Source organism: Ornithodoros turicata, chromosome 3, assembly GCF_037126465.1.
Source record: "Ornithodoros turicata isolate Travis chromosome 3, ASM3712646v1, whole genome shotgun sequence".
NCBI classification, from domain to species: domain Eukaryota; kingdom Metazoa; phylum Arthropoda; class Arachnida; order Ixodida; family Argasidae; genus Ornithodoros; species Ornithodoros turicata.
Window position 1 is genome coordinate 32,294,778 of NC_088203.1, and position 25,674 is coordinate 32,320,451.

General features: G+C 45.4%; 1 protein-coding gene across 3 annotated transcripts in view; it reads left to right on the forward strand.

The window, feature by feature from the left end:
- Positions 1-11,327: 11,327 nt before the first annotated feature.
- LOC135388391 (uncharacterized) overlaps positions 11,328-25,674 on the forward strand; it is a 40,551-nt gene continuing 26,204 nt past the window's right edge. Inside the window, exons 1-5 of one of the 3 annotated variants that reach the window (XM_064617945.1) lie at positions 11,328-11,427; positions 16,128-17,885; positions 19,218-19,277; positions 19,370-19,492; positions 20,238-20,469. In XM_064617945.1, coding sequence (XP_064474015.1) covers positions 17,726-17,885; positions 19,218-19,277; positions 19,370-19,492; positions 20,238-20,469 — 575 coding nt within the window. In that variant the 5' untranslated portion in view covers positions 11,328-11,427; positions 16,128-17,725. The remainder of the gene's footprint in view (positions 11,428-16,127; positions 17,886-19,217; positions 19,278-19,369; positions 19,493-20,237; positions 20,470-25,674) is intronic. The other 2 variants (XM_064617946.1, XM_064617948.1) reach the window with 2 other exon arrangements.

Consider the following 25,674-nt stretch of genomic DNA (forward strand, 5'->3'; position numbering starts at 1 on the left):
ATTCGGAGCGTCCTGTGGCCACGGAGAGTGATCGGAACGGGTCTCTCTGGGTAACAGGTTCGGCTAGTCCTCTGAGTACCATCCATAGTCGGGACAGAGGTGTTCGCGGAGATAGGGAGGAAGCAAAGTTCCTCCAGTGATTTCTGGCCAATTTACAGATGTGTCTATGAACGGCTTTTTGTATCCGTCGCGCTTCCAGCATATGGGCCAAGAGATGCGTGCGACGGGCCCGCCTCTCTGCTCTCCGCCGGATCGCACGTAATCCGGCGTACTCCGCGTTGACCGCTAAGAACTTGGTGGGAAGGTGAAAGACTCCCGTGGCACAGTGTGTGGCGCCGACCACCAAGCGGCAGAAGTCGCCGTGGCTGGCGTTCCCAAGTACGGGGTCTGAGAAGGTGGAATCAACGGCAGCCCTGTAGCGTTGCCAGTCGGTCCTCTTGACTGCGCGCTTGAGCTGTGTCCCAGGTGCTCCGCGAATGTTGATTAATACCGGGGCATGATCACTGCCAAGCATATCAGCGCCAACAGTCCAGGTGAAGTGCCGCGCAACCGAAGCAGACACAACCGTCAGGTCCAGGCACGACGATTGGTGTGGTGACTGTACAAAGGTCGGGGAACCGTCGTTAAGGATGTGGAGGTTCCTCTCTTCGAACAGCGCAGCAAGCCGCTGTCCTCGCGGGTCGGACCGCACGCTGCCCCAGATGGTATGATGGGCGTTAAAGTCTCCACATAAGACATATGGCGTAGGAACACTGTCCAGGATGTTCTCCAGGTCGCTCACATCATATGGGACAGCGGGTGGTATGTAGAGGGAGACAACTGTGAGGTCCCGGGAGCCCACTCGAATCGAGCAGCAGACGTATTCCCCTGCGCCCGTTGCCACAATGTTCCTCTGCACAGCTGGTATGTCCGAGCGGATGAAGATGGCTGCCCGACTTTTTGTTCCGCTTGGTTGTGAGACATATGTGATATAATTCGACAGACGGAAATCCGCTCGGAGCCCGCATTCCGAGATGCACATGAGGGGGAACTTGTGCCGCCACGCAAACTGGCGAAAGTCTGATATTTTTGATTGGAGGCCTCTTGAATTCCACTGGAAGATTGTTGTCGTCTGATACTGCACTATTGTTGGCACCGCCATTTCGCCGTCCAGGGAGCGATGCCGTCACACAGCCGGGGCTTAGCGCCCAACCGGCTCGGTTGGCAGTAAGGGGGCGATTGCGTTTTGAAGTTGAAGGATCGATTGGACTTCAGTGAGCGCCTTACACTCGGGGCACGCAGAGACTATGGCCTTTAGTGCCACGAAAAGCAGCCTGATTATCACTGATTGCATGTCAGCTGGGGTGCAAGACGATGAAGCGGGAGTTGCGCGGCGGGCTACCTGGGAGTGGGTCGCTTCCGTGCAGCTCTTGGGTGCAGAGTTCGGTGGTGTTTGCGCACTGTCGTGGGGGGGTAGTGGTGGGAAGTGACTGTCCTTCCAGGCAAGTTGCTTCTCGGCGGCAGGCGTAGAGGCTGGTGGCCGCGACACAGATCTTCGGCGTCTTCGTCTGCGGTTCCTTCGGTGATCCTTCTTTAGGACTTGTTCCTTGGCCGCTCTATAGCTGCTGCTAGAACGCGAGCGCTCTCTGGCGATGCGTCTTTGCAGCTTGAATTTGGGACATTCGCTTGATGTCGCTGGGTGTTTCCCATGACAGTTGACACACAGGGGGTCATTCTGCGGGCAGACAGCACAGTCATGGGACGCTCCGCAGATTGCGCAAACCTTTCTCCGGCTGCAGCACGCAGCTACGTGGCCGTGCCTCAAACAATTGCGGCATTGTGGGGCGCGCGGTAAGTAGTCCTTGACTCGCATTGTCAGGAGATGGAAGCTGATGTCCTTCGGTCTGTGTGACCCGAGAAAAGTGAGTCTCACAGCTCCTGCGTCTTTCCGTATTCGCCTTGCCGCAAGAACCGGAGGCTCAGACCTGATAGCCTCCTTTATCTGATCGTCAGAGAGCGAGGCATCGATATCCGTGATAACACCGTAGCACGAGTTGAGGGGGCGCGGTTCGTAGGCGCGGACAGGAACACTACAGATCCTGTCGAGCCTCAAGAGGGGCGCTTTTGCCGGTAGGGAAATGACTTCCACAGCAAGGATGTTCTTTGCATAGTTGGGTCGTATTTCCTTAATCCTTCCTGGCAGCTCAGAGGCAAGAAATTCGGAGAGCTTGAGATGATTCAGGTTTGCGAGTTTGGACGCCGGGTCCAGTGGCGCGAACAACACTGTGGTTCCCTCAAGTTTGGGAGGCCGTCCATGGCTGGGGTGGACAGTCTTTCGTGCCCTTTTGGCAACATCTTGGAAGGGGCGTTCATCATCGTCAGCGTCAGAGGAGATAAGCGCGGGACTATCGCTCATCCGCTTCCGAAGGAGGATCTTACTGCCGCTAAGGGACGAATCAGTGTCGCCGGCACTGACCTCCTCCGTTGACGACCCATGATCTTCGTTCACGACCACTTCCATGAGCACGCAGCCCCTTCTGCGTCGCGCAGCAGGGCAAGACCTGCTTATGTCCACCCTCGGAGGGGGAAATTCAGCAGTAGTAGAGGCAGAAACAGGGATTCTGGTAAGAATGACTACGGAGCAGAAAAATCCTACGTCTGCACAGTTTCGTCGTCGTCGTCCGTCCATTTTTTGGGGGTCTTCACTCATTTAATGTTTATGCCAGAAAATGCTCCCCTAGTTCACATGGCATACTGAATATGAGTGTGCTCCACAGCCACAAACTACATTGTAAATTAGCACTGCAGTATGTTTATCGGCACACATGAAATTACCCTTCATAAGTGCATCATGCAAGCTGATTGATTCTGATGCCAACTGCTCATGAAATAACACGGGGTGGGGTGAAAGACACTGGAATCACATGTTGCGTCACTAGCAGTGCCGTACTCACTCAGCAGTGATTTTTCACTGAAGCTTGCAACTGAACGATGTAATTTACATCTTGATTGCAGAAAAAGTAAGCACATGTTTGTTATTACTTGGTATACAGTTGAAACTTGTTAATGTGATGACGGTCATTCTCGTTGATTTTGGCAATGAAACCATTTTAAGATAAAAAACACCTGTCAAGGTGTAAGCTATGAAAAGTAGTAAATTGAGTGAGGCATTTTAAATTGCCTTTTTTCCTTTATATTTTCAGTGCTGACATACATCAGCTTGTGTAACTGTCAACCTGGGCTATTCCAGCCAAAACCAGCCAGAGATGTAGCTTGACTCCGTTAAATATCACTGAAAAAAATTGTGTGCATTTTTTAGATGATGCATATATCGAATGTAACTCATCATTTTGTTTTCTTGAACAATGGGGGCACAATAAACTGTGCCGAAATATGAAGTTGTCCCTTACGAGCTTCCTTCTGACATCTACATATGCATCATTTGTGCGCTTTCCTTGCCTGGTGTTAGAGGGGAACCACGGCTCTGCTATCCCAAAGGGTATGTAGAACGAGAATAAATCTGGTGACGTGGTGAGAACTCGAGAAAGGAACACATTTGGAGTCAAGTTTACAATAAATTTCTGACACATTAGCATTCTTGAAGGAGCCCCAGATTATTTATGCTTGTAACTGATTGCTTGTGATTAGCTTCACATAAAAATATCAAGCTGATCTATATTCATTGTTTAACCATGTGTTTGAGAATAACAAGCACTTGCGAAAAATTACTTTTTTTTCAGATAGTATATTCACATATAGGTCGTCTAAAAGAAATCTTCCCTTATTTGTATAACTAGTCCTCTCCTGCAACATATTGAAAATCTAGAGGTTTATTTTTCTTTAGGAAAAATTTTAAAAAATTGTCACCATAATATGCTGCAGCTTGTTCGTCAGTTGAGGCCATCTAGGAAGCAAAAACAAAAATATTTTGAGAACCTACAGGTGTATTTGCTCTTACGCAAGAAAAATGTTTCGTCAGCTTATTCATATCCCATCTGTATGACGCTATAGCACACTTTGAACAAGTTCTGCATTCAACCGTTCTGCCCAGTTCTACAGATTAATTGCAGTCGCTGCTTCATAACAGCTTTGTCAACATTTATGATTGTTTTCACATACCTGAAGTCATCTAGAAAGTGAACAAATCTCATCATTTCAAGGGCATACCCTCTCCTATAGCATGTTCAGAATCTGCTGGCATGTGTTTTCTGTAGGTCTTATAGCATCAGCTGACCATATTGGCTCAGGTCATGTCAGAATGCGACGTAACAGCTTTTGGAAACAATTTATTATGATCTCGTGTGCCCTTCAACCACAACAGAAAAAAACAAAAAAAACAGTCTTTCTTTCAGTGGAAATAGGTGTTTTTGCTGCATTAACAGAAGGTGGCTCAAATTAATTGTGTACCTCCTTGTGGCCTGGGTGGAGCATGCCTCACTGTGCTTTATGTCCAGTAATTTCTTCTCCAACCGTATCTCTTTGGCAGTGAGCCACAACGTATGCAGTCTTCAAGCTTTCTTTCACCCGGAAGAACAGCTTACAGCTCTGCAGGCATCAGAATATCTGCACACTATAGGGGGCTACAATCTAGCCCTATAGGTGCCAACGTTTTAAATGGTACTGCGAACACAGTCATAGTACCCTATATCATGGCACAAAGCAATTATGTCAAAGTTATGCTTGTGGAGGCAAAGTCACGCTTGCCAAAGCCAAAGCGGCAAAGTGATGCTTATGGAGGGTTTTATTATGCCCTGCTGCTCAGTGTATGGCTTCTGTTTTTAGCTGGAACAAACCAATAAAAAAAAATCTGAGGAAAGAAATATGCCACCTTCAGTTGTCATCGACCAAGCAAACTAAGTCAATAATGGTGGTTGTTATTCACTCTGCTATGTGATTGTCTTTATGTAAATTCACCTCTTTGGTACTGTGGTATCAGGTAGCTTCCTTGTAGCGTAACATATATGTGACCACATAGAGGATAAAGAGAAGAAATTAGCTAGTCTGGCATAGGAGCTCTCACACTGGCATAGCTGGTCAAAAAGAAAATGTGGGCCATACATCACATAAAACACAAATACCAGTATATTTTCAGCAAGCACTGGTTAATTTCTAGTAGGTGCGGTGCATATAGCATGTCCATGGACTGATTTTTTACTCTTAGAGAAATAATATTTTTGCAGTTATAAAGGATGACAACCTGTTGTACATCCGAAGCGAATGTACTAATTAGGTCTCGTTTAATTATTAGAAATAGAAGGTCGGTGCAAATGCAATGTCGGTTTCCCTATGTGCCTCTATAGTTTTCCAAAGTATGCTCGTGACCATTTAGTGTGAGGACATGGTCACGAAATAATGGCTGTGTGAGAGTAAGTCCCGGAGCGTTCTTTTTGCCTTTTCACTTGAACGTGAGGAAGAAACAACGCTGCAGAACTGGAAGCAGAACATTTAATGTAATGTCGTACAGGATGCAAGTTTTACAGCGATTTCATATTTCAGCACAATATTTATAAGCTGTAAAAATGGGTGCAAGGGTACCATACAGTGAAGTAGCTGGTACCGTAAATTTTAGACCTCTTCTTGGCGTGGGTGCTTGGCATAAAGAGTGACGGCTAATAAACGTACTTGGGGATTTCTGAATGCGAAGATCATAGGAGAGAAAGGAAGGCAAACAAATACAACAGAGGGTGCCATTCATTTCTCACACTTCTGATTTCAGTTACTTCATTGCTCTTAGTTTTCTTCAGTTCCGACATCTGATAACCAGAATTTACACTGTATGTTCACGCGAATAAAAAAGATGCAAAAATTCCTGTTGCAAAATGCAAAAATTTCATGGTTTTTAAGACCTTGAAAATGGCATTCTTCAGTTCCAGTGTATTCAAAGACCAGTGAAAACAAAGTGCTTGAAGTATTATGTCTAGATACATCTTTTGCATGGCAAATCGTTGTCTAGGAAGGTGCGCGAATCAATGTGGATGTTCCTGAAATTAGAATCTTATTTCGTTACACTTTGAGATTACCGTATGCTGGTTACAAAAAAATTAGGACCTCTGCTGACTCAAGTTATTCATTCGAGAGAAAATAGTTTTTTCTTGCAAACAAACACACAATTTCTTCACATTCATATGCAGCTTATTTGCAGAAATGCATTTCGAGAGTCTGTCCAGTACCTGTTCCGTGTGTTAATCAGAACGTAGGCTCACAAGGAAAACCACAGGCAGGTTCCGATTTCACGATTCTACGGTTCTGAGGCTGGAACACACACAAACACATACAGACGGATAAACACAACACATCCACGCGGTATCGGAATCAGGCTTTTTCGTTGATCGTCACTTTTCAACTCTACGACTTCACAATCAAGGCAGCTGCAGGAGAATGGCGATGTTCGCGACAATGTTCATAATATAGCAGGTGTCCACCATAGCTGGGACGGCTGGGACCAACACCGGGAACTCATTCGGTGACACCACACGAATTCAGAGTTCGACATACTCAAATTTGACAGGCGAGCAGCAGAGCAAATCATTAACTGCAGTGTCAACAGAATCCTGATAGCCGGCGGAGAATACAGTAAACGATTCGTCCAGACTCGGCACTCTCGTTCCCAGCCCCCCGCAAAAAGCCTCACCCTGCGGGGAACTATTTTGAGACGCGGAGCCAAAAGCCTTCGCTGCTCTGAGGCTGCCGTGCCTGTCGACCAATCAGAGACGATTTATTTTGAAAGTTTGAATCTGAAGCGTTTGTATCGCAAAAGTTGATTTTTACGGCTTTATCTTTACGCCGTGGATTTTTTCGTGATTTATTTCTAGGAGTTTATTCTCGAAGTTTATTTTGCGAAGTGTAAACCAGAGTGATCCCGTTCGAATCCCGAAGACGAAACGCAGATTATTTGAGATCCGCAGCCGACGTCCTCACACTTCAACGTTTCAAAACAGACTGATTCAACCGCTGGCGACTGGCCGAAACGCTTTCACTTACGTACAGTGTCATAATGCACGGATTGCAAGAACAATAGCTTCAAACGGGAACGACGATACAAGGTTATCACGGCACGTGTTCCTTGGAGGAATAATGCACAAACATATGAAATCTCGCGAACTATTTTCCAAAGCGGACGAGGTAGCATGTCCCGCGGCGCGGAAAACATGTAGCAAGATGCTCTGAGAGGTGTTGCACGACGCACTGTCGCAAAGCTGTCTGAGAGGTCCCTCCAAACCCCTCAGGGCTACATGAATGATTCTACAACATCTTCCAGATTTTCTCTAAAAGGTCAGACCCCTCTGTGCTGCCTGAAAGGTCCTACCAGACCTTTCAAGATTTCTTGAAAGGTCCTCTCAGACCCTTCAGAAGTGCTAAGAGGTCCTACCAGACCTTTCAAGATTTCTTGAAAGGTCCTCTCAGACCTCTCAGGAAATTTTGAGAGGTCTCTTAGACACATTTTCACTAGGGCAGTTGCCAGTTGTCTGCTAATTGGACGGACCAGTTGGAGACCGAGAGACCAAATGGAACTGGAGTTCCCTATCAGAACGACCAATTGGACCATGATGTCCAATTGAGTGTCCAGTTGGAGTGCATGAAACCAAATGGACCTTCCAATTGGTGCTCAATTACCAACTGGACAGTTCAACAGGTTTTGACATGGGACCTGTTGGGTCCCATTCGAACCAATTAGAAATTCCAACTGGACCATTTCCTTTTTTTCGGCTGGGTACTCACAAGTGATGATTTTGCTAATAACCCTAGCCAAGTAGCCACCCACCCAGGCTAGCGTTGCAACTTCAGGAGTAGGAGCCAACGCCTCTGTTCGTTCGAGGTGGTAAATCAGTACTCTTGTTGCATTGGTCGGGAACTGTTCTACCTCCACCCTGTCTGTGGCTTGTACCCTTGACATTAACATGTCTCCCGAGGGGCATGGATGGTTCCCTTCAGCAACTACAGTGTTGTCCCTTGATGTAGAGGCAATACCCGTCTTGAAAGTCTTTTCGATACCAGAAAGCACTGCTCGGACATCTGTTTGGTCATTACTCAAAGCTGTCTTTCTCAACCACCCGAAGAGAGAATCGATGGTGTCAGACGGCATCTTTGTGGTAAGCACTCATTGCATCAATTCACAGTTTCACTTATCATCACTTTGTTCTCTTTTGCTTTGCTGTTTTGACGAAAATAAAGGACTCGTTATTTTATTCCCCCCATTCCACCAAGCACTGGGGTAGCGTATCGCCTGTTGCGATGAGACTCCCCACTCTCCAAGGCCGAAAATAAAGTTGTTGTTGTTTATTCACGAGGCACTTCGTGCTGATCGTTCAACACGGGCCGTCGTTCCTCGATTCCGTCTTGGCTCCGGAGACTCTGCTATCAATGGTTATGGGCCCAGGAACCCTGTAACGGAACCCTGTAAAGTGAATTTTGTTTGTTTCCTTTTTGAGTTACATAAGTGTTTACCTGGTCACACTGAACAGCAACGGTGAGCCTGGTGGTATCCCGTCATGATGCGCCATTCCTTTTCACTGTTGCGAGGAGCTTTTCAAAGCCTGCGCCTTCGTTCTGGTCACTTGCACTACCACATCAGTCATATGTTCTATTTGGCATTGTTGTAAAGTGGATTTTGTTTGTTTCCTTTTTGAGTTACATAAGTGTATTAGTAAGTGTAAGTTACATCGGTATGCATTGAACAGCAACGGCGAGCTTGGTTCTGTCGCTCTACACTGGTGCCTCATACGTTTTTACCTTTGCCAAGGACTTTCCAAAGCCTATGTGTCAGGTGAACATGTCCTCCGCTGTCAAGGCAAAAGCATTTGCCTGTTTTGTTGAACTATTTAAGACTCCAGTTAAGAGTTGGAATAGGCCTGGTGTTAGACTATAAAGTTTGTCCTGAAGTTAGTGCAGATCTTTGCACTATTTATTATTGTATAACCCTTTTCACGTTATAGCGCTTCAATTGACATGCATCTTCCACATGTCTAGTATGTTCCTGGTGATTTGCAATATATTTTCCTGTGGTACAGTGCACATGTACCCGTGGTTGACACGGCCTGTGATATTTTATTGTGATACTTTGCACAGTAGGATTTGTACATGATATACCTTTGTACTTCTATTTTCGAGAGAAACAAGGGCAATTTAATAAAATTTTGTGAGTTTTGACTCAAATGTGCTCTTCTATACGTGTAACAGCAGTGTACCAGCAAGGTACTAGCAGTGGATTCGTGTAGGAACGTCACGAAATCTGCAGCCAGGAGGCTAGCTTCTCAGGATAGCACTTGTGCCATACAGGGCAGCCTGCTTCCAGTGCACACAGTGTGTACTAACAAGGTACCTATGAAGTCCCTTGAGGTTCCCAGCGGACATCCACGGGACACGAACGGTGACATACTTCGGCGTTCCACTTGGACCTTGTGGGGAGCTGCATGGGAGGAGTTGCGTGCATCCCAGGGACATGCACCACATCCCGCAAAAAGCATCCCATGAGCGTCCCTCGGATCCGCTCGTGTTGTCTGGGGAACCACATCTATGAAGGTGTCTCAACCCCTTTAAGCGCCGTGTTACATTGAACCCTTGGATGTCCGTTTCGAGTCGTAGATTTGTATGGGCTCCGTCAGGGAGTAATTACGCCAGAACCGTTTCGCGAACGTAACATAATTTCGGTTCGGTTCTTTCTCAGTTCAGGAAGAACACATTTATTTATTTATTTATTCTGCTACACATGTGTGGTGATAATATGACAAACACGAAGAAAACGTTCACCCCTGCGCTACCGTGTTTTTTCGTGCGGTTGAGCAGGAATTTTCCGACTTAATTCCACTTCCTAAGGGTGCAATACTTGCACTGTGAGAAAATATACAGGAGCTCCACGTCCGAGAACTGCGAAGGCACTGTCCAAGCACGTAGACGTGTGCGCCGCCGCGAACACTTTTGTGCGAACCGTTGCCGCCGAGCAATGACGGTCTGCTCGTGGGTCAAAAAGGGTGGAAAACTGCGTCTTCTGCGTCCGTGTCTGTGTATTCGCGTCCCTTCTGGTGTGTGTTATAGTACTGTGTAGGGATCATGAGCGTTGCCAGGATATTTTTTCCAAGGAGGGAGGGCAAAGTGCTTCGTGGATGGGGGCAAAGCGTGCAATCCTGGGTACGCTAAAAAGATTGCGCCTGAAGTACCATAGGCAGTGGTTAGAATAATTGATTATGTGATTTATGTGGGCGTACCATTGAAGACTAGAGGTGATATGAAGACCAAGATACTTATAACATGAAGTGGTTGATAGGTACCATTGATTGTGTGTAAGTGTAGACATTTCGATGCATGCCGATGTGAAGGTGAGCACATTTTTGGATATGTTAAGCGGCACCAGCGAAGTAGAACACCATGACCTTAATGTGTGAAAGTCAGCCTGAAGCAGTGCTTGGCCGGCTGGACAGGAGATATGTCCATATAAGACGCAATCGTCGGGAAATAGAAGAACTGAAGAAGAGAAGTTGAGCGGAAGGCCATCAGTGTAGATTAGAAATAGCAACTCTCCCAGGCGGTGCCTTGGGAACACCAGAATTCACAGGAGAAAAATGGCAAATTCAGGCGTTCGTTCCCTGAGAACTTTTTTTGTTTTTTTTTTCGCTCGTTCTCGCCAATTTTGCCAGATCTCGCATGTTCGTGTGACGCCTTCCGCGCGCCAAGCACTTCCCAAAGAGTACTTTTTCCACCCGGTCTCGATACGACCAGGTAGCTCCTCGCACCACGCTCGCTTTCCGCATGCCACGAAATACCTCTCGTCAAGATGCTGCGTTAATCCACCGAATATGCGCTTCGATGTGGCCTTTACAGCTCAGTGGCGTTACCGCTTGAGACAAGTTGACTCTCCCACCTGCTGCCACTGTGGTGCTCTTGAGGATCTGGAGCATATTCTTCTTCATGGCCCCCACTACCACCCTTCCCGAACCGCGCTCTCCGAGTCTCTTCGTCAGCTGGACTCTCGCCCCTTCTCCCTATTGGAATTGCTTGGTCCCTGGCCCAATCCAGCCCAGCAACGATCTGCGCTCAAAGCTCTTTTGACATTTGTGGACCCCATCGGACTGCGATCGTTATTGTGAAGGGGCTCGTCATTTTATTCCCCACGTCCCCACCAGCAATGGGGTAGAGTATCGCCTATGGCGATGAACCTCCCCACGCTCCAAAGTCAAAATAAAGTTGTTGTTGTTGGGTAATTCTAAATCGGTCATCCGTTTTTAAATCGCTACTCAACGACGTTGCATCTCAAGTGAAGTTCACGAGGTGCATTCAGTCAAAAAAACTAAGGACGAAGAAGCATCTTTAGATTTGACGACGAAGAAGAACTTTCGTTCGTCAGACGTGTAAGACGTGTTTTCTGTCTCGCCGGGTACATTTCCCTCGCTGTTATATCCCGATTGTTGTGCTTCGCTGGTGACCTTCACCGTTCCCACGTGGTTTCCGCAATGCGTACGTATCAATACAGACCTTTAGCGAGTCGTTTTCACTGTAACAAAACGACCGATTCGAGCATGCGCATTACGAATGGGTAAGAGTCGCGGGGGAGTCTAGTCCGGGCGACAGACTGGCGCAGAGACGTTTCGTTCTGTTCTGTGGCCACGACCGACTGGAATCGCGAAGCAAAATGGCTGTCGTTTGTTTTGTACAAGCGGCGCGCCAGTGGAACTGCGCAGAAGATGTTTACTGTTGTAGACGATGCAGATCGAGAAGTTGTTGGAAGCTACAACGTATTCCACAGCGCATTTAACGCGTTTCAGCGTCGAGATGTGGCGCCAGAACATGTACTCGAGGCCAGGTTGAAAAGTTTGTTCGAGTATACAAGGCACATTAGAGCTATGCAAGTGCCTCATCCCCTGTCGTTCCTCGATTGGCTCTCGTAGTTCAAGTACAGAGAGAGGCTCGCACACGGGGGGTATGATCTTTCTCAGAACGCAATTGACTTTTCATATCTTCCTGGTTCATAGCCGAGATTGTGTCGCCAAAGGGGCGGCGTCTGCCTGACATAACGTTGACGACAACGTGACCACCGTCCTCAAGTTCGTGTCAGCTCTAGCCTTCCCCGAAGAGAGAGAGTCGTAAAACACGCTGCGATATGTCAATACCGAGAAAAACAACTGTGAATGATCCACCGTGATCCAGTAGTTGCCTGAATGCCTGGAAAAACATCTGAAAATCTGAAAAACATTTGAGGGCGAGCGATTCGTCCGAGTTGCTCAAAGTGACGTTCCCTTCCCCAAAGCTCTCCGAATCATCAGTATCTGTCGTTTGGTTCGGGCAGAAGCGACTCTCTAAATCTCTATTTTTTGTTAATCGGACCACGGTTTTCCCAGCGGTGCCGTATATGAGCTTATGACTTTTAAAAAATTATTGATCTTATTTAGAAGTGAGATAATTCCTGAAAGCGATAGAGGGTGACATACGGAATCGAATAATATAAGAATTGTGGAAAACTGCGGGCTAGAATGGCTCTCGTATGCACTTGTACTTGTAGTGTTAAGCACTTGTATTACAACAGGGCTACGGCCTTGCTAAGACCAACGGATGTGTTGCCGCCATCTTGTTCGCGGCATGATGAAACGTTAGATTAGGCAAGACTACGTAAAGTTAGGTTACGCCAGCCAAATATGTTCCGGTTAGCTTTCTCTAGTGCACAAGGGGTGCCAGCATAAGAAGGTGCCGCTGAAGTCCTTGCTGCCCGAGTAAATCTGGCGGATAACTTGAAGAAAACTGCGAGAAAATTTAATTTTTACGTTAAAATTTAATTACGTTTAAATTACGTTTAAAATTTAATTTATATGTTCTGTGCATTTATTCTTCTTTCACTTTATCCCCTATTCTCTCTTTCCAAGTGGTAGCATTTCTCTTTTTTTGTGTGTGTGTGTGTTTACTTCCCCACATTAACAAAAAGCGGGGCTTTATCCGTTCCAACACTACCTGATGACAATTCCTGGAAAATTCTGGCCTCAGAAGATAACTGTAGTCGAGCCTAAAAGTCAGCTCCTCGTATCGAAACACGGAACTGTAATCACTGTCAATGCCGAAAAGAGAAGAGAGAAAGAATCGTCACAAAAGATTAAATATCGGGTCTCTTCAGAGGAACCTTCATCATATGGGATGAAATTATCGCACATAGAATACGATGATGTCAAGTTAAATTATTTATCCTTTCAATGTCGCTTGTTTGTTTGTTTGCCAGAAAAAAGAAGAGACGTACCTTGCGGGAACAACATAACGGACGGTGTGCACAACACAATTGGATATTATTTGACACAACTTCAAAGCGCATAAACTGCTAGAATCAAAGGACTTGAAGATGGGAAGAAAAACGCACAATAAAAAAAAAAACAGCACGAGAAACAGGAAGATACATCGAAAATCTCGCCAAACATTAAGTGCTCATCAAGCAAAAAGAAAAAAGAAAGCAGTGACTATCGGAAGCGGAGTTGATAACTATGATTAGTTTATGACAAATCCGGAAACCGATGCTAGTACCCCTGCCACATGGATGGACAATTTTCAATGAACATTGCCATGACCACTGAACAGTTGGGTGGCGCCACCATTCATGCAACGTGTCAAGCTTTCAAAGGGCAATCTTCTTTGAGAAGTTGACACGTTACATGCTTGGTGGAGCAAGAAACAAGGTGAAGAGCCATTTGTTGCAACGGTCATTGAAGGCTGCAAATGTGCCAGGGGTATATTCCTTGGAACGTTGCCGTTAGGCTTTGCACTTCTCGGTATTGGCGTTTTCGACGGGCAGTTGTCTGAGTACACATAATGGAATAAGGACATGGTTATCAAAAACGGTATCGTATCGTGTTTGCCTTAACCGGCGGACACGACAGCAATGCTACAATGTTCTTCTCAAGGGTTAACAACAAGGGTTGTGTATTCTGTGCCGACATTCCTCATTGTAACTGTCGTATACAGCGCCAGCAGGAAGTATGAAATGATCATTTGCGTTCTGATGAATGTACTTCTGTGAAACAACGTTCTGCGATGCGTGGCGCTTTCATGTTACGGTGGGACTCCACAGAGCGGGCAAAAGGGCGCACTATGGCCGCGCGCGTTGTCCCATATATTTTCTCAACGGGGACAACCCAGGTTTGCTCAAGAGAGGGTCCCAAAGTTTCGAATTCTACTGGCTCTTTCTGCAGGGGTGCATTTGGAGTCAAGGAAAGCCTCTCTTTTATGCCGTGGTGTTTTCTCTTGTCGGTCACGTGGCGGAGGTCGTTTACAGAGCACTGTTCGTATTGACCGGTTAAAGACCTTGTCAAGTCTCCTGTGACTTTTTAGCCTCTGCTCCTAATCACTTGTGTGATGAAATAAATAAATAATAAATAAATAAGGTTTCCGGGTGTCGATTGAATGGGCCATGACTCAACGAGCAGTCGCCGTCTTAGGTTGATCTCAGGTAGATTTCAGCCCTCCGCCACGTGATCGACAAGACAAAGAACCCCAGTGTACGAGCGGCTCTCCCGAGCTTCAAATGTCACCCCTGAAGAAGGATCCGGCAGGCTTCGAAACATCGGGACCCTGTCTTCAGCGAACTTTGCCTGTTGTTTTTGTCCCCCCCCCCCCCCATTGAATTTAAACAAATCAGACACATTTGTGTCAAACATGTTAACCTTCATGTATTCTCTATGGGATAAACTTCGGCCTAGCTTTCGGTACATAGTGGATCAAGCTTTACTATGCTTGCCTTGTTCAGTAGCATTTCAAGATTCATGTTTATTGGATCACATGGTTCTCCTAATCAATGTATCTTGGTGTCTTACGGAAGTACTGAAAAAAGAAAACCCGCGAAAATTTGCAAAACATGCACCCAAGTTGCGAAGAGGTATCGGAAATACTAAATGTTACAAGGGAAAGTAGTTACATTCATTGAGAGCAAGACAGTTTCTAGAATATTTTACTATCAGCCTGATGTGTATGCAGTTCCCCGTTTTTTTTTGTTTTTTTGTTTTTTTTTTTGCTCAACCTCCCTGCTTCGCTTTCACCACGATTTCTTTGCCACCAGGGTAGCTCAGTTCCAATAGTTCTTGCGGTCCGACTAGGGGTCCGACAAATTTATGCGCTGAACACATCGGTATTTTTATTTCTTTTTCGCACGGTATTGTTGGAGATGCGCTATACAGGGTGTTTCAGTTAAATCCCCGGGCTAAATAATTCGCGAACGGGTGCACCAATCCACGAGCTTTCTTTTTTACAAGTATCTGTCCGATACCACCTACAAGCTGCACACCGTGTGGATTAGTGGGAGGCGCTCATTATTAAGATAAAAATGTAAATGAGTTAAGTAAAAAAGCGTAACTTCTAAAGCAGGGCGCTGTCGGCATTAAAATGGGTAGTACCCCTTTTGGGACCTTCAGTGGACACCTTTTAGAGAAAAATCTGCCACCGAAGCGGGTCATTTGTTGCAGTAATTAATTGGTTTCGGTTTACGTATTTTTGTCGGGGCTTGTCGCTGCGAAGCACAAAAGGACGCTCTTTCACTCCCTTATCCATCAATGAATTACGTCCTTACACCAATGAATTACACCAATGAAATACGCCCTTTTGCGCTTCGCCGCGACCAGCCGCGAAAAAAATACGTAAACCGAAACCAATTAATTACTGCAACAAATGACCCGCTTCGGTGGCAGATGTCTGAAGGTCCCAAGGTGTCCACTGAAGGTCCCAAAAGGGGTAGTACCCATTTTAATGCTGACAGCGCCCTGCTTTAGAAGTTACGTTTTTTTACGAAACTCATTTTAATTTTTATTTAAATAATGAGCGGCTCCAATTCGTTCACACGGTGTGCAGCTTGTAGGTGGTATCGGACAGATACTTGTAAACAAGAAAGTTCGTGGATTGGTGCACCCGTTCGCGAATTATTTAGCCCGGGGATTTAACTGAAACACCCTGTATACAGCTTGCAAGAAAACATACGCTGCATGCGTGACGCTCATCTGTCCTCGACCGTAAGTGTTTCGTCCGCGTTTTATTTACTGTAAGAACAGTTATCGTGTGGGCTGTTCGAATACTGCGATAGTCACGCAGTGAAAATGTGTTTGTCGTCATCAAGTCGGGTACCCTGCTGTGTGAGGTATGTGTTACTGTCTGTGTTTCACCACGTAGATGCGTAATTGGGGAAATCTCCTTTACAGCAACTCAGTAAGTACTAGCTATATTCTACAGTTACTTTCAAAATTACCTGCAGAACTCGCTCCAAAGGATGGCTGCCCTCAAAGAGAGACACACGAAGAAGTACAACTCCTGAACCGAGTGTCCGTTTTGTCGGTGCTGCATGCTCTCCTCCGTACAATCTAAGAAAACAAAAAGAACAAAAAAACTTCAGCATATAACATGGTCATGGGGCCAACCGTTACACAGAAAGATACCGATATCGCTTACGATTAGAGAAGGGCGCTTGGCCTAGACCTTTCCGTGACAATCAACATCAAAGCAGATTTCGTAGAAAATGCGATATACCTCCCACGCTCAACAAATCATGAGAAAGAATGTTGGCTCTGTTGGTTCCGCGTTTTCGGTTTTTATTTTTGGGCGCATTGGACATATGCTTTTCGGCGTTTATTCATTTTCACGAAATCGGCGTTTTTCGATGTTTTTCCTGGAGTGTGCATGGTTTAAGCGACAGTTATCGGCGAATAGAAATCACAATGCAATTTCCGCACGACGCTCATTCAAGATGGCGTTCTTCGCCTGCAGTGGCGTTTCACGGCTAACGCAAAAGTAAACGGACAATTTTCACAACCATCGTATTTCTGTATGGTTTTCTGATCTGCATCAGCAACTTGTTGGGCATGTGTAGCAATTTATCTCTGTCATCGTTCCTGGAACGTCCCCTGTATTCGGTGTTTTTCGATTAAAGCGAAAACGCGGAACCCTAAGTCTATGATTCGCTAAGGACGCGTTGTAGGGCATACGTTGCTAGGGTGTAGGCCAATCGATATTCCTGAAGCTTCTTGAAAGATGTGAGCTGAGAGCTTCGGGTAAATGTACAAGCAGCCCTAGGCTCCAAGCGCATGCGGTTTCCCTTCTGCCAGCAATACGACGTTAACGACCACACTCCGTAAACAGAACTTCACCGCATATAAAACATATAGGCGCATGCGCCGGCTGTCACGCGCGTATCAATGGAAGGGCACCTTGCAATCGCAGTATATATCACATGCCCTTGTAGATGAGTGCCTTACTCCTCGTTAGCTCGTTTAGGCCTGTAAGCGATTAAGCGTTTCGGTTTGTTGAAAACGGGAGACGTCTGTCTCTTTCTGGCACTTACGCAGCTATGTATGCTTCACCGTGTTACGTGAGTGGGTGAAGTTCTGTTTTAAGAGAGCACAGCGCCAAACATCCACATCCTAAAGAGTTAAAGTAACGAATTAATCTAAAACGTTAACTTCACCGCCCAACACGTGGACTAAGCAGAGTGATGAAGTTCTGTATACCCCAATCGTTTAACAGGGGATGATGAGCATTTTCTGAATGACTTTAAAAGTAACTACGCAAAATGTTACTAATATCATGTGCAGCCCTCGTCCTCAGCGTGTTCTGTTGCTAGGGTTGCAGTTGCACTTCTGTTGCTAGAGCGAACAAGGACCGCATACATGACGAGTTCCTCTTAAATTTGGCTCCCGCGTCTTATTTCCTATTTTCGTGCCCTCTCATGGCGGAGAAACACAACCTCGTAATGCATTGGAAAGCCCAAACCAGATAAGTTATTTTGTTGCTATAATAATTCCCAATGCAGACCAACTCTAAGGCTGTGCATTATTCTTACTTCAGAAGTTCAAGTAGTGCAATCAAGGTGATGAGCCTCTTGGCAAGTGCCGTCGGAATAACCCTGGCAATAGTTCTGATTGCTGCAGTCGGCCTTCGAAGCAATGAAGCGAGACACAGAAAGCGTAGGTTCTAGAGTGCTAAGAGTACACTCTGTTACGACCTTGGTCAGCAATGTGAAAAAGACACAGCTTCGTCTTTAATTCAGTGAAGCGTTTACCGTGTATACAAATCAATTTTGGCATTACGTCGAGTTGTCGCTCTTGCGCTCGCTATTCGAGTACCTCAATAGTCCTGCATAACTTACACAGACATATTAGTGTAGGAATGCTGTCGACGTCCACTTGGACAACGAACACCGCACAGGCAGCGCAAGCAAATAAAACGGAGCAATAATTTTCTTCCAGTTTTCAACTCCTCTCTATTCCTTTGGACGTATTTCTACTGAATATCTTATTACAACTAACTTAAAAGTCACACACCAGTTTCATATTACGTATGTCAGTGCCCGCCTATATGATTCGTCTGCATGTCTAGATTACGGGAGCACGTTCTTCTTTATCTTTCTCTCTCTCTCTCTTTTGCACTCATAGGAGACCGGTGAAGTGTGGTTGTTGCGGTAAATAATCAAAACGTCTCACATAGTAGACGTCCTCCTACATGGACAGATACGTAGAGAGATACACACACTCCTACATAGACACACTCTTAGACAAAATGGTAGAACTGCCTACCCAATGTAGTAGAACGACAGTACCTCAACCGTTTCGTGCCGATCCACACGCGCCTTCTCCTCAGCGGGTATAATCGGCAGCATCCCTTTCCCTTGCTCCTCTCTCTCACGTTTGCTCTAAGAAAAAATGGTAGAATACCCTACCCAAGCTAGTAGAACGACAGTTTCTACTCTGTAGTTTGCTTCTACTCTGCAGTTATACCCAAAAGGTAAAACTGGTTTGAGCAGAAATGTGGTTGCAATGCAGCTCTACCGAGACGGGTGGAAAGTTATACCTTTTTTTCTTAGAGTGCAGATACACTCAGCCAAGACACTTGTTTCTGATGAGGGGAGCAGTACTGTTCCCGAAACGTCAAGCTCTTACTTGTTTTTAATGTTCTAGTGCCAGTGTGCGTTTTTTTACCAATAACCACGACTCCCCCTGGCCTTTTGACACTATTCATAGACAGATACTTAGGTCAGTATTTCTCGACTGTGGTAAGGACATCGAAACACGAAACAGAAAAACAAAGCGCACGCTAGAAAGCTTGAAGGCAACGACAGGAACAATTCGTTTTGAATATATATAATGCACAGCGAATGGAGAGGAAAACACAGAAGAGATATCTGTGGCTCCTCTTTGTGCGTGGCTATAAGTAGTAGTTCTCGACTTTTGTCTGTGTGTTTATGTACCACTTGTTTTAATTCTTTTCGTCTTCCGTAAATGCATGGCGGATAATTACAGTGAAGAGGGACCCTGCCATCCTGACACTTGACAGCATTACAGGATACAGGAAGCCCACTGGTACGTTGGTCGGGAGCTGTTATCACACGCTGTTACACTTGTTACCAAGATGATTGAGCGTAACTGATTCCCATGCGACCAACTCTTCAAAGGCCATTCAAGGCAAACCGCAGTTCAAGGGCGAGTAACGGCAGGTCGAACTCCTTCGACAACTACGTCAAGAACTACGGAGACTGCCGAGACTGCAAATGCGACTAAGCAGCTTAAGTTGCCGGGTAGTAAAACGCTCCTGCTAATTACTCCTGAAGCTCGAACGATGGAGCACACAGCTACACCAACGTACTTTTACGAGTAAACAGAACGGGCGCTCAGGGCAAAATCTGTCGCTATTTTGAACGTGAAAGCACCTTAAATGTGAGTGAAGAACGCATCTAGAAGGAAAGAAAGCGTTACAATACAGGTACGCACGTAACGTGAGGATGTACGTGCTTGTGCGTTTCCGTTGACTGTGTTATGCTTCTTCCATCGAACTTCTGTGCCTCCAATTTGTCGCTTATCCTAGGTTCTGGCAATATAAATTATACTTTAATTACACGCCGTGCATCCAACACCACATAACAATAATACCTGTTTGTAACACGTACACACAAGTAGTATCATGATATGCTGCAATCCTATATTCGTCACATCATAGCGTATATGCAGAGTGCTGCATAAATTACGTTTTGTATTAATTAACAAGCTAGAGGCTCGCTCACCAAATGTACTATATATTGAATGTTGTTGTCATTTGTTCAATATTCGCAAATGCCGTCTTTCATACGCATCAGTACGTTTTGTAGCGAGCACTATAAGTGTGTTCATAACCTCCTCTTCCCCGCCTACGGAGACCGTGACAAAGTATGCCGCGTGGTCACTTAGGATATTCTGAACATAGCTGAAGTTGCAGGCAGAACTGTGTAAGAAGTTGGTCTAGCTGGGACTCTAACATTTGATAAGAGTCTCACGCCTTCCGTGTAGCTGTCAAGGCCAATCCTATATTATGCACAACCGATCGCCTGGGAGAAACTTCAAGGACTCGCGCAGCCATCGACGTCGATCTACCAGACGGCATCTGCGACATCCTTGTCCTGGACTATTCAATGGACGACATCTTAAACCACAACCTACGACCAACGGCAGCCATTAAAGCCCTGGAGGCATATTCACGAAATGCGACGCTTACAAAATGCGGAGTCAACTTTGATCGCAAGTAAGTTCACGTTTTCAATGCAGTGGATATAATTCAGTTGTTGTGGAACTCCCACTCTTTGACTGTAATGACCGCAACTACTCCGCTCTGTATAATCGAACCTCTTTATCCCGAGCACAAACGAAGACTAACAGAACGTTCCCAAAAAAAGGAAAAAGAACCCAAAACCTCGTGATGGCAACTGTCCTCTTCCTCTTCGTTGCACTAAAGCCATAACATCAATGGTAGAAGTGCAAGGGTGCAGGCGAGCTGGTACATTGTAAAACGACGATAAAAACCGGACACACGGAACAGAAAAAAGACAACACGACACGTTCTCAGACACAGCAACCCATGACCTCGCATTTGCACCGACCTTCTATTTCCAACAATTAAACGAGACCTAATTACTACATCCACTTCAGATGTAGAAGATGTTGTCATCCCTTATAACTGCAAAAATATGATTTCTCTAAGAATAAAAAAATCAGTTCATGGACACGATATATGTGCTTCACTGCATGACAAGGCTGAAAGGGGAAGAGAAAAAAATGGAGCGCTTCATTAATAGCGATCCAAGTAATAGGGCAATTATAGTTTCCATAGAAAGTAGAATTTTAATGGGCTCGTAAAATTATTGTTTTGTAGTAGTTCTTCTAAACAGCAGCAGCTCTAAGCAAGTCTACACTCCCAATAACCTCCTGATGGGTGGAAAGGGGGAAACAGAGGGAACACTAACGCAATTGCCTCGTGACTTAATCTCTTTGTACTCAGCTAAGAGTCGCCCAAACGGGTCACGCACCTTTTTCAATACAATGGTCTCTTGGAAAAGCGGGAAACAATTGTGATAATCTCTCAAGTGTTCGACCAATTCAGAATTTCCTGAAAGGCTGTCTGCATTTCTTTTATGCTCTAAGAGTCTAATGTTTAAGCATCTACCAGACTGTCCTACGTAGCAAAAACCACATGCAAAAGGAACATAATACACAACGCCTACGGCGCACTCAACAAAGCGGGTCTTGTGAGAAATACGGCAAACTGACTTATCAGAATGAAAGGGCGTTAGAGAGCTTAAACGCGCAACATTTGAAAAAGCAACTTGAACATTGAACCTCTTTGCAGCGGCTAGGATGTTATGAGACGCAGCATGAGAATATGGAATGCAAACTCGTGCAGAAGGCTGCTCAGAACGACAAGGTTTTACATCACCTATGCCCAGAAAACACTCTAGTAACTTTGACTGCAACAAAGCTGGACCGAACCCCGCTTTTGTTAAGCGGTAAACCTGATGGCGAAGACTATGTGAAACAAAATGGCAGCAAGACTTATTTAACGCGGAACGGATGAGCGAGGCCACGATGCCCGACTTTACGAGTTTGGAATGAGAGCTGTTTACGGGAAGTAACGGCTTGCCACCAGATTTACCATACGCCCAACAAAATAGGGGACACAACTTCAAACAAAGATCAAGATACTGAAGCCTACCATCAACTACATGTTCAACAGAGAAAACTAGCTCAGGGGATGAACACTTCATTGCCTGCAGAGCTTGGGAAACAAGAGCGTCATCCTTTGAAATAACTAAGATGTCAACTACATAACGCGTAACAAGACAAGGAACATAGCCCTCATAGAACTCAAGAATTGGTGTGCAGCACTATCAAAAACATTAAGGTAGATTTCAGATAAGATCAGAGCTACAGATGAACCAATACAAACCCCCTTAGACTGTACAAAGAGAGAATCATTATAAGAAACAGTGGTAGAACTGAGATACAATTCCAAAACCCGAAGAAACTCACTCAGTGACATGCCGGCAGCGGACTGAAATGATACAAGTTGGCTTTCAACAACACACCTAACACGACGGAGCAAGTCATGTACATTCAAAGAATAATATAAGTCCTTTATGTCAAGAGAAACAATTTCACATTCACTACCATGGAACTTGGAGAACTGGGGAATTAACTCATCTGAACTCTTTAGGGACAAACAGTTGGGAAGACGAAGGGAGGTCAAGGAATTCTTTAGGAAACAAGAAACCAGCTTATGCCACGAACCTGTTTCACTGACAACAACTCTGAATGGCATGTCCACCTTATGGTATTTCAGGAGAAATTTGACAGCCAACGCGCAACACTTTGAATCTCTCATTTTCTTTGACAGGGGGATCTCCACTTGGATAAAGATTTCGGTAATATTCCGTTTCAACGATTTCAAATTGCCAGCGAAGGGTTTGAACAACCTGTTAAGGGCATCCTCCGCCTTCATTTCGTACAGCGGACGTGGCAACACAGCAAAGCGGCCAGACTTGTCACACTCAACACGGGCCAAAGCCATGTTTTTTAGTTCACGCTTTACAGTACCTAGAACATTGGACAGTTGTTTGCAATCCCCAGACGAAGAAGGTAGGCGCCCCACACATTGTTCAACAAATGCCATTTTCGCAGAAGGTTCGTGTATCCTAGAGGCCACATTCTGAACAGCGGAAGCCACCTCGAGTTTAGACGGCTTTATTGAAACACAGAACTTGGGGGTTTTTGAGAGAACAGACGAAACTTGGGGTGAGAGCGACACATTCGCTAAATTCAGAAAACCGCCGTCATTGGCGCTGTACACAGATTCACAGGTTTTGCTACGGAACCCGATGTGCGATTTAGAACGGTCCCAGCCACGACCAAACTCACAACACACAAGTCGTGTCCACTGATCAAAGTATGCCGTCAATCTAAAATCAGGCCCAAGCACTAAGAACCGTAATTTATCCACAATGGCACGCAGGTCTTTCAGATGGGAGACAAACAGATTCTTCTGTACACGGAGGAGCTTATACGAGGAGTGTCGAGGCAAGAGGGTACAATCAAGCTGGATTATCCCGCGGGATCAAGCGGGATAATATTATTATTATCTGCCTTCCAGGTAACATCACTGACCATACAAAGTTCAATGCTGCACTAATTACTTTACTGGAGTTTTCGAATTGATTGTGATATATATGGTGTACTGCATAACAATCTTACATTTTGTTATTTATGTGGCTCATTGTGACTTATGTGACTTATTTTAGTGTTATTTATCTAATTGCCTGGTATTTTGTGTACCGTTGCGTTTATACTGACCTGTATTTTGTTACCTTTGTATATTGTGTTTGTGTGTAATAACCCGCTCCCCTCTGTAATACCTTCGGGCCTTGAGGAATAAATAAATAAATAAATAAATAAATAAATTAGTCCACGGGGAGGCAAGACTTGGTGGCGAAGACATAACTTGAGGGTGCAGATCTCCACCTCCACATTAGCGATGGCGATCCCAAACTTGCAAAGGGCAAACAGTGCCACACGACGAAGAACGGACTCAGAGAGGTCGGGAGAAAAGGCTAGACTTACAAATCCTGCATGTGGGAACATCAATGGTAGAAGTGCAAAGAAGTAGTCTTGCTGCCATTTTGTTTCAGATAGTCTTCGCCATCAGGTTTACCGCTTAACAAAAGCGGGATTTGGTCCAGCTTTGTTGCAGTCAAAGTTACTAGAGTGTTTTCTGGGCATAGGTGATGTAAAACCTTGTCGTTCTGAGCAGCCTTCTGCACGAGTTTGCATTCCATATTTTCATGCTGTGTCTCATAACATCCTAGCCGCTGCAAAGAGGTTCAATGTTCAAGTTGTTTTTTCAAATGTTGCGCGTTTAAGCTCTCTAATGCCCTTTCATTCTGATAAGTCAGCTTGCCGTATTTCTCACAAGACACGCTTTGTTGAGTATATATATTCCTTTTGCATGTGGTTTTTGCTACGTAGGACAGTCTGGTAGATGCTTAAACATTACTCTCTTAGAGCATAAAAGGAATGCAGACATCCTTTCAGGAAATTCTGAATTGGTCGAACACTTGAGAGATTGTCACAATTGTTTCCCGCTTTTCCAAGAGACCATTGTATTGAAAAAGGTGCGTGACCCGTTTGGGCGACTCTTAGCCGAGTACAAAGAGATTAAGCCACGAGGCAATTGCGTTAGTGTTCCCTCTGTTTCCCCCTTTCCACCCATCAGGAGGTTATTGGGAGTGTAGGCTGTCATTAAATGGGTCGCTGTGTCTGAGAACGTGACGTGTTGTGTTTTTTTTTTTGTGTTCCGTGTCTCCGGTTTTTATCGTAGTTTTATATAACATCAGTCATGTTGTCAAGTGTTCCCGCGATCACCATAAGCGTAGGTAGGCGCATGTAGGTAGTTAGCTTCGTGAGAAATTTTCAGTGAGCGAAAACGTACGCAAAAAACCTCTCCCAGATTCCGCTGAGAGCTCTGTAGTCTCTCAAAGGTTACATAATGACTGTCCTTGTTGCGAGCATGAAGCTGTTATTCCAAAGTACAACGCCCAAGGTAGCAGGTCCACAAAGTCAGTCGGTCAGACCTCTGACCGTGATTCTGACGGTGTCTCTCGTAAAGATATCTCTCAGACATTCTCCTGCTTCTAAAGATCCTGAACTTCCTTACAAATTCTTCAAATAAGACTTCCGAGTCAGATCCCCGTGGCTGTTATTCCGTGCTATCTCAGCAGACAACTTGCCATGTGCCATGGATATGTTCCATGTGTCCCTAGTGTCCACCCGCACTCTGGATATATCACGACACGGATTGTTGAAAGATGAAACGATAATTGACTTGCTAAGGCTGAGTAATATTAAATATTAAGTTACCTAAGCAAACGTTAGAGTGAGGTTAATAGTAGTATGAACTGGACACAGACTGCCGCCAACGCACAACTAGCCTTAAACACGGTTAATTAATCAATTAGAGCTAATTGGGACCCCCCACATTAATCAGCATCATCCAATGAGTCATCACAAATCAGCTGTGCGTTGGTGGCAACCTGTGTCCATAAAAGAGAAAAAAATAGATAGAGATAGAGTGAAGAGAAGGAGTTTAGTTGAAGATCAACGATGCCATCTTGAAGAAAGCGGTCTGGAACGGCCGCAGACCATCGCCAGGCGCCGGAGCACAGAGGCAGGTTGCAAAGCATCGCAGCTATGACCACAAGTTCCTGACATCGTGTGACGTCAGCTGTGACCATCGAAATGCAACAACTCAGGGAAAAGAGGCGCCTCGGCTTTTGAGAGGGCTTTGGTCTGCCTCGACCAAATCTCGTTGTCAATCAGCTGTGACGTCATCATGACATGTCTGGGCCGGTTAGGACAGCTCTGGACGTGCGAGGAGAAGAACACTCGTAATACAGAGGCTGGG